This window comes from Salvelinus sp. IW2-2015, linkage group LG4q.1:29, assembly GCF_002910315.2.
Source record: "Salvelinus sp. IW2-2015 linkage group LG4q.1:29, ASM291031v2, whole genome shotgun sequence".
Classification (NCBI taxonomy): Eukaryota; Metazoa; Chordata; class Actinopteri; order Salmoniformes; family Salmonidae; genus Salvelinus; species Salvelinus sp. IW2-2015.
This window is the reverse complement of record NC_036842.1, coordinates 74,956,616-74,966,312: the sequence shown is the minus strand read 5'-3', so window position 1 is coordinate 74,966,312 and position 9,697 is coordinate 74,956,616. Positions and strand designations below refer to the sequence as shown.

Genomic DNA, 9,697 nt, shown 5'->3' with positions numbered 1-9,697 from the left:
GAGGCGGTCGACATCTGTCCAGTCTTACAGTGGCTTTGATGAGGTGTGTTGAGTATTGGTGAGTGTAGTGTTGTGTCTCACCACGGCAGTGGTGAGGTCATCTTGGCAGTGTTGATATCCCGCAGAGGCCACAGGGGTGCCGTGGTGCTGTTCAGACATCTTCATATTACTCCTCTCTCCGTCCCGCCAGAGAGAAGCCAAACACACTCTTCACCAGAAGTAGTCAGCCAGACGCTCTATAAACACACCTCTATTGTTTGGGCAGGTCAGCCTATGCACATATGCAGGGATGGCAATTTCAAAATACAATTACAAATAGAGAATACAAATACCATAAAGACAATGTATCAAATAAACTACAAAATACATGTGTTTGTAATGTATTTTTAAAAATTTATACATTTGCAAGTGGCTGGCCGAACAGCAGCAACAATTTTTACTGGCTATGACTGTGATATGTTGTTGTTAACTACCTAGTTGAGCAAGTCACTCTGGTACGTGTGTCTGCTCAATGACCAATATGTAAATGTATATGTGAAAATGAATACAAAAAAAGAACTTCAAAGCAACAGCACTGTATTGTTTCGGCCGGAGCTCATTAATAATACTCGCAGCTTTGCAATTGTTCATTTTTACATCATTAATTATATTGTTCCTTTAGCACACACTTTTATCAACCATAGTGCTATCAGACTTCTGATAACATTGCAGGGTGAAGGGTGGACACAAAATATGAACTTCTATTAAAAAATGTATAGAATTATTTTGTATTTTGAACATACAAATTACAGTATTTAGAAATATAAAATACACTGGATGTAATTCAAATGACAAAATACTTAATTAAAATAGATGTTTCAATACTGCCCATCTCTGCACACACAACATGCACACAGGCCAGCACACACAACACACACACACACACACACACACACACACACACACACACACACACACACAACACACCACACACACACACCACAACACAACAACAACACACAACACATTACAACGAACATACACATCCTCCATATCCCACCCACCTGCGCCCCCTGGATCTTGGTATCCAAGATGTGGATCTCCTCCTCGTTGGGAAGAAGAGACTGAGAGCCCTGGGACAGGAGTACACACTGCCTCACACACACGGCTGTTATGGACCCACACAGTGTATTGTGGTGGGAGCGGCAGTCCTGGGCCAGTATGTAGGAGCAGGTTCCAGGGTAGTAGAAGTAGCTGCCATCGAACGTCTCATAGTGTGCTGACCCCAAGACCTGCAATCCCATCTCTGTCCTGGCCCTGGTTAGAACTACAACACACACACACACACACTCTGAGTGTGCACGCTTATCTCAACTCTAAATTGCATGATGTGCGCTCGTTGTTGTTTGTTTGGTGGGCATGGGAGGGTTCACAGTGCTAGATCACTAAAAGCCGCTCAGTTACAGGAACCCCGTCTCTGTCTACCCAGCCAACTACACCACTGTCTAACAGTGTTGGCTCTGGTTACTTAGCCAGGTAGGTACTTGGTTACAGGAACAGTGTGTATCAGAGTCATCTGCCACACCCAGATGAGAACCAACAACAACATTTCATATCCTGACGCTAGTGTGCTTACCATCGCGCAACAAACCATTGGTTGGTGAGGAAACACTACTTTAGGCTCAGCAAGGTATTACATAGAGCAGTGGTTGCCAGCCGGCGATCGCGATTCCTAGTCGATCACCAAATATTTCTGTAGAAAACCAACGAACGAAAGGCTTGCGCTCCTTTTTTAAAATCGTGTTGAGCTGTTGCCAGTAGTGAACTTGATTCATGAGACAAACTCCCTACCTGGTGGACCGCAAATCTGTGACTAAATCGAGATTTGCCCGAGTCTTCTAATTCCGACTAACTGCCCGCCTGTCGCGAGCCCCAATGCACGAATGGCCTTTCCACACCGTTGCATTCTCAACTCAGCCGCTACTGATATCTCTCTTGAAGAAAAACAAACACAATATTTGCGCAGGTGACTTAAAAGTCTGCTTACGCTATAGGAGTAGCATCGCGTTTTATTGTCTAGAGCTTCTAGGCGCCGTAAGAATTTAATAAAAATTAAGAAGAGAAAGGTCTGTCTGTCACTGAAGAGAGATATGAGGTTGAGGCATGAAACCCGCCCCATCAGGACACATAGTACACTCCCAAATGTTGCACCCTTTTTATACATAGTGACATAGCGAGTACCCATTTGGGACGGACCCTCTTTCCACGTTACAGTATTGCACTGTGCCGTTTGTTATTATTATTTTTTTCTGCGGTAGTTGGGAAGCTCGTAATATTATTTCATTTGTCTACACCTGTGTTTACGAAAACGTGAAAAATACAATTTATTTTATTTGGGGCGGGGAATATTGAAGAAAAGTGTCAAACATATCTTACAGTTGAACGCCTGTGGTGCAGTTTGATGTAACTACACAAATGAAAATGAAAAATAAACACTTCTGTCATCTCTCTGATCTTGAAATCTGATCATGAAATAAGCATAGAGTTTACGGTATCCATTATGTAGAGACCATCTCCAATACCAACCCTCTGATACAATTTCACTTCCTTGTTCCTGATTCAATTGGTTTCGTGTGTAAAGTCATTTTTACAAGTGGGATTAAAGCTACTTAATACACCAATCAGATGTTTCTGTGTGGAGCATTTGAGCGGTTGGAAAAGGAAAGTTAAAAATGTCTTTCTCAGTCATTAAAAAATGCATTATTTTTCATGTCGTTTATTAACAATTATACATCACTCCATATTCACACACAGTATTTTCTTTACATTAAATTATTAATTGTCTAAGCATGACTTCGAATTATCATACCTACTTCATATTTTCAAAATTCCGCGTGACAAAGATATATTAATGTTATTTATCCATGCCTCACCATGAAGTTATTATTGCCAATACATATTAACACAAGGGGTTTCCCATTCGTTTTAAAGTCATATAATTTCATGTAACTACTTTAGCAATCGTCAGATTACTATTAACCAATCATTGTTTTGGTACATTATATTGTTACCAAACAATGGAGTAACATAGCTTATATTTTGAGGTTGGAATTTGCCTCCTTATTCTTACTCTTTTAATCAATGCCTATCAACATTTTTGCTTAATTTATTGATAATTACAATACAGAAATCTCATTTTTACATAAGTAGTATACACCCCTGTAGTCAATGCTTTGTTAGAATAACCTTTGGTGGCCGATGACAGACTTGAGACGATTTTTTCTGTATTTCAGCTGCTCATCTAGGATTTTCTTTCAATTTACTTAAAACTCTGTAAATTTACGGTGGGAGATAACACAATCAAGTCTTTCCACTGATTTCATGATTTTTTTTTTTCCAAAAATTCCAGAGGCTTTTTTGCGGGCCACTGCAGGACTTTCACTTATTGTCTGAAGCCATTTCCAGCATTGCTTTGCTGTATGCTTGGAGTCACTGTCTGTTGGAACGTATCTTCGCCCCCGTCTAAGGTCTTTGCATCTGAAGCAGGTTCTCATAAAGGATTTGCCTGTATTTTGCTTCATTCATTGTTCTACTCTATCCTCTACAGTCACCCAGGTCCCTTGCCGCTGGAAAAAGCCATCTCCATAGCATGATCTCCACCACATGCTCACAGTAGGGTGTGTTAGACGGGTGATGAGCTGTGCCTGTTTTCTCCACATAGCTCTATTGCATTCAGGCAATACACTGGCTCAAAAAAATAAAGGGAACAATTAAAACAACACAATGTAACTCCAAGTCAAATCACACTTCATGTGAAATCAAACTGACACTTAGGAAAGCAACACTGATTACAATACATTTCACATGCTGTTTGTGCAAATGATATAAGACAAAATGAATAACTTCAGGCCAACTTAGCAAGCACACCCCCATAAAGGAGTGATTCTGCATGATAGCGACCACAGCCACTTCTCATTCCTATGCTTTCTCTGGACTGACCTGTTTGGTCACTTGTTGAATGCTGTGCGATGTCTCTTCCACCTTACAGTGGTCAGCATAAACGGGAGTCTACAACCCACACAGTGGCGCAGGTAGTGCAGTCATCCAGAATGCACATCAATGCGCAACATACTGTGCGAGAAGGTTGCTTGATCTGTCAAGCTCGTGTTCTGCCAGAGCATGGAGGCGCTAACCAGGAGACAGCCAGTACAATCAAGGAGACGTGGAGGAGCCAGTAGGACCGAGCTAACAACCCAGAGCAGGCCCGCTACCTCCTGCTCTTTTGTGCAAGGTAGCACTGCAGAGCCCTGCAAAATGACCTCCAGACCGGCCTTACAAATGTCATGTGTCAGCATAATGGTCTCACAAGGGCTCTGAAGGATCTCATCCTCTTTTCCATTAAATGCATCAAGTGCTAGCATTTGTGTGCTGGAGGTCATTTTGCAGCAGCTCTGGCAGTTGCTTACTCCTTGCACAAAGGCGGAAGGTAGCATTCCTGCTGCTGGGTTGTTGCCCTCCTACGCACTCTCCTCCACGTCTCCTGATTACTGCCTTATTCCTGCATTATTTCTAGCTTTATATGGCTGAAGTAGCAGCAGTTAAATTTGGGCACGCTTTTCACCAAAATTCCGAAGGACTGCCCCCTACCCTAGTGAAGTAATGGCTATAGGAAAAACTGGAGAATTTCAACACATTGTAGTTAATCCCAACCAATATTACGAGTCCATACAAGTTAAAAAAACGAGCCTGTTGTTTCAATAAGCACGAAAATTAAACTCGCAAAAAATATGGCAAAATTCATACTTTATCTCCAGAATACATAGTGCGGTGTTTGGGGTAAATCAAATCATTAAACATATCACTGAGTAACCATTCTGCACTATTTTCACATTTGGTATTAGGCTCATCTGTTAGCGATTGACTTGTCTCGCATGAACTAGATTTTTTCTGGGTGATAAAAGAAACGGCAGAGAGTAAGCACAGGCCAATTCCTTATAGGAAAAACCTTGTTCAGTCTTGCTTTCCAACCGACACTGGTTAGACAAATCCACCTTTCAGCAGACCAATAACCTAAAACACAAGGCCAAATATAACCTTAATGTTGCTTACTAGCAAACTTGAATGTAGGTTGACTTAAATCTGCTTGAAAAATATATCGGCAAGGACTTAATGTCTGTTCTAGCAATTATCAACATACCAACTATGACAAAGCTTATAAGAATTTTCTTAAAGTAATTGTAGTAATGTCACACAATATTTTACAATCCAGATGTGCCTAAGAGCTTCTTTATGAGACTTACACAGATAGACTTCACATGCATGTAATCGCTGCAAAGATGTGTTATGACCTGTAAATAATACTATTCAGATAATTATATACAGTATTTTAATCCAATGTATTTATGTACATGAGGAAAGTGTGTGCAGTGTATAGGTTGCATTTGGTAACAACATAATCCAATTGACAGATTTAGTTCATTATCCCCAAAATCATGGCACACACCACACCCTCTGAATCCATATGTTTGTCTACGTCCAGTCAGTGCAGCCACCAACTACTGCAGCCGCTCTCTTTCCCACAGAAATACACGCATGGATCGCCGTCTTCTTCTCAAAGGTCACCATCCACAGGCTCATTTAGTGTGTTGGTGTGATGTACTGTCCGCATGTATTGTGTGTAGCGCTTGTAAATTGTGTGTACGTCATTATGTCCACATTCTTCTCAGGGCATCCCCCAGGAATCCATTTGGTCGCTTTAAATGGTCATTAAGTTCTAACGCCATAAGCACTGTCCACCAATATGTGGGTGACTATTCTCTCAATTTTAGTTATCCTTGAGGCACATCTTCACAAGACAATTCCACTCTCTCCTAGTTAGTTTAGTAAAGTTGCTTCATATTCCACACTGCCACTTTATCAAACGACTCCTAAGGTATTTGGACTGCCCTGATTATGCTGCTCTCCGTGCAGTTCATTGTTCTGTTGGAAAGCTTCTGACAAAACCTCTGCATGTGTTAAGCATTTTGAGCACCCAGAACCAACCCCTGAAGTAATATGACTGGCAAGGAGTGTTTATTTCCCCAATTCTTGTGCGCTGAGTTGAACACACCCAAACTGCTGTCTACCCTTGGCGTCACGATTTAGAATATTGGACGGACTCTCCACACGTATTTATTGTGGAGTTAAGCCTCTATATGTATTACGTTTGGGTGGAGCAGAGACGAAGAGAGAGGGATGGGAGGCCCAGCTTCTAGTGGCCCAGTCCCTGATTTGATGAAAACGTAGTTTGCAATCATGCCTAATAAGTAACTAAATGGATGGGACCAGACACTGCAGCCCTGCTCCAGAGTGTGTCCCTGTGTGTATGAGGTGCCGTGGTAGACACAAGGACACTGAGACACAGCGATACAAGTCCCATTCTGCAGAATCAACCCTGAGACAGACGGACACACAGAGGGTGAGAGGGAGTGTGTGTGCGTTTGTGTCTGTGTGTCTGTGTGTGTATGAGTGTATGAGTGTACCATCAGGGCAGTAGCATCCATCCAGACAGTGCAGGTTAGTTCCTAGACACTCCTTATCAAAGGTACAGGTGGGAGGGCAGCAGCTGATACAGTCTCTATGGACAAAACTCTCCTCACAGCCATCATCTATGGAACAGTCAAATTAAAGACTGACTGTAGTAATAAGTTAGCTCTAGGTTAGTTGAAGGTTTGGGTTGTTAGTGTAACATTACTGACTGCAGGATGGGAAGCTGTCTCTCCACTCTCGTACAGGGTATCCTACATGGCTGCAGGCTCGTGTGTACTCCACCAGCGCACGGCAAAACGTCTCCTCCTCATCTGACCTAATTACAGCAGACAACAGTCAGACTGCACTCAGATAACCCACAGACAACAGTCAGACTACACTCAGATAACCCCCAGACAACAGTCAGACCACACCCAGATAACCCCCAGACAACAGTCGGACTACACTCAGATAACCCCCAGACAACTGTCAGACAACACTCAGATAACCCCCAGACAACACTCAGATAACCCACAGACAACACTATGACGACATTGAGTAATCAAATACCATCTGACTTATAGGACACATGAATACTCTGGAGTGACTTACACACAGAGGTCGGAGACACAGCTGGCCAAGTAGGGGTTTGGGTCGATGTTCTCATGACAGGACAGGAAGGGGAAGAACAGGAGAGCACTGCACTTCTCTATGGCATCCTACACACACACACACACACACACACACACACACACACACACACACATTTTTACATCAACATATTACAATAAAACACAGAAATAAGCACACATAACAAAGGTACATGGACAAGCCAGGTTCAAGCAAAAGGGTTCCAGACAGACAGACACAGACAGACAGACAGACAGACAGACAGACAGACAGACACAGACAGACAGGTCTTACGTCCATGTCAGACTCAGAGTGGCAGGGTCCAGTGAAGTCTATGTCCACTAGAGGGCAGCCTCTCTCATGGGGCAGATCGACTGACCAGCTGTTAGCAAACATTGCTGGCTCCTCTGTCTGCACGCCTACACACAGGCACACACACACACGAAACACGTACACACGGTTAAGGTTCCTCCCTCTACATGCCTGACTATAATCCAATATAATAGAACAACTGTATATTAGAAGAACTACTCTCTCCTCTGGTTTCCTCTGTTCCATCTTTTCTCATTTACCTTCAGGTCATTTAGCAGACACTCTTATCCAGAATGATTTACAGGAGCAATTAGGGTTAAGTGCCTTGCTCAAGGGCACATCTACAGATGTTGTACCTAGTCAGTAGTGGGATTCGAACCAGTGACCTTTCGGTTACTGGCCGAACGCTCTTAACCACTAAGCAACCTGCTGCCCATTTCTCCTCTCTGCTCTCCTCTCAGGTTACAGGACTAGGGCCTCCCCCTCAGTAATAATAACTATAATGGTTCCCTGTGGTGCTGAGAGGAGAAAGGTTGTGATGGAGGGATGATTGGGTGCTGAGAGAGAGGATAAGAGATGGATGGAGGAGGGAGGATAAGAGACTGGTCGGACCCGTCTGTCCAGTCTTACAGTGGGCTTTGATGAGGTGTGCGAGTGTGTGTCTCACCGCGGGCTGTGGTGAGGTCATCGTTGGGCAGGTTGTTATAGTTCCCGCAGAGGCCACAGGGGGTGCCGTGGTGCTGTTCAGACATCTTCAGATATACTCCGCTCCCCCCGTCCCACGCCAGAGAGAAGCCAAACACGCTCTTCACCAGCAGGTAGTCAGCCAGACGCTCTATAAACACACCTCCTATTGTCTGGGGTAGGCTCAGCCTACACACACACACACACACAGATTATTATAATTTTTTTTACGATGCTTTATTGTCACATACACCAGATACGTGCAGTGAAACATATTGTTTTACAGGGTCAGCCATAGTAGTACGGCGCCCCTGGACAAAATGAGGGTTAAGTGCCTGGCTCATGGGCACATGGACAGATCTTTCACCTCGTCAGCTTGGGTATTCAAACCAGCGACCTTTCGGTTAATGGACCAACGCTCTAACTGCTAGGCTACCTGCCGCCCTACACACACACACATTACGAAGCACAAACACACACACACACACATTTGTCCATATCCTACTAACCTGCGACCCCCCTGGTGGACTTGGTATCCAGAGATGTGGATCTCCTCCTCGTTGGGGAAGAAGAGACTGAGAGCCCTGGGACAGGAGTACACACTGCCCTCACACACACGGCTGTTATGGACCCACACAGTGTATTGTGGTGTGGCTGAGCGGCAGTCCTGGGCCAGTATGTAGGAGCAGGTTCCAGGGTAGTAGAAGTAGCTGCCATCGAACGTCTCATAGTGGTGCTGACCCCAAGACCTGCAGATCCCATCTCTGTCCTGGCCCTGGTTAGGAACTACATGTACACACACACACACACTCTGAGTTGTGCACGCTTATCTCAACTCTGAATTGGCATGATGGTGCGCTCGTGTGTTTGTTTGTGTGTGGGGGGCATGGGGAGGGGGTTCACAGTGCTAGCTCACTAAAAGCCGCTCAGTTACAGGGAACCCCGTCTCTGTGCCATACCCAGCCAACTACACCCACTGTCTAACAGTGTTGGTGCTCTGGTGGTACTTTAGCCAGGTAGGTACTTGGTTGACAGGAACAGTGTGTATCAGAGTTCATCTGCCACACCCAGCATGAGAACCGAACAACAACATTTCATATCCTGACGCTAGTGTGCTTACCATCGCGCCAACAAAACCATGGTGGTTGGGTGAGGGAAACACTACTTTAGGTCTCAGGCAAGGTATTACTATAGAGCAGTGGTTGCCAGCCGGTCGATCGCGATTCCTAGTCGATCACCAAATATTTCTGTAGAAAAGCCAACGAACGATAAAGGCTTGCGCTCCTTTTTTAAAATCGTGTTGAGCTGTTGCCAGTAGGTGAACTTGATTCATGAGACAAACTCCGCCTACCTGGTGGACCGGCAAATCTGTGACTAAATCGAGTGCACCTACTGCGCTGCCCAATCGGATAGCTCAAATCACCGTGGCTACAGAGCTTCCATGACCCTGGCCACAGCCAAGTTTAATAGGCTACTAGCCTACGTAAGATTTAATAACTTTTAAAACCATGACCACAGAGAGACTGTCAACGAATACAGCAAAGAGCTGCTGTTTTTATGAATGAGTTCATGTTTAAATTCAGCA

At 44.2% G+C, this 9,697-nt stretch overlaps 1 protein-coding gene and 1 long non-coding RNA gene across 2 annotated transcripts in view; both read right to left on the bottom strand.

The window, feature by feature from the left end:
- Positions 1 to 6,406, bottom strand: part of LOC139027587 (uncharacterized) — a 6,832-nt gene extending 426 nt beyond the window's left edge. The window contains exon 1 of the long non-coding RNA XR_011479708.1: positions 6,304 to 6,406. This is a non-coding gene — a long non-coding RNA (uncharacterized lncRNA). The remainder of the gene's footprint in view (positions 1 to 6,303) is intronic.
- otogl (otogelin-like) overlaps positions 1 to 9,697 on the bottom strand; it is a 74,505-nt gene that overhangs the window by 53,061 nt on the left and 11,747 nt on the right. The window contains 4 exon segments of the mRNA XM_070439795.1: positions 7,099 to 7,205; positions 7,411 to 7,535; positions 8,096 to 8,301; positions 8,622 to 8,898. Coding sequence (XP_070295896.1) covers positions 7,099 to 7,205; positions 7,411 to 7,535; positions 8,096 to 8,301; positions 8,622 to 8,898 — 715 coding nt within the window.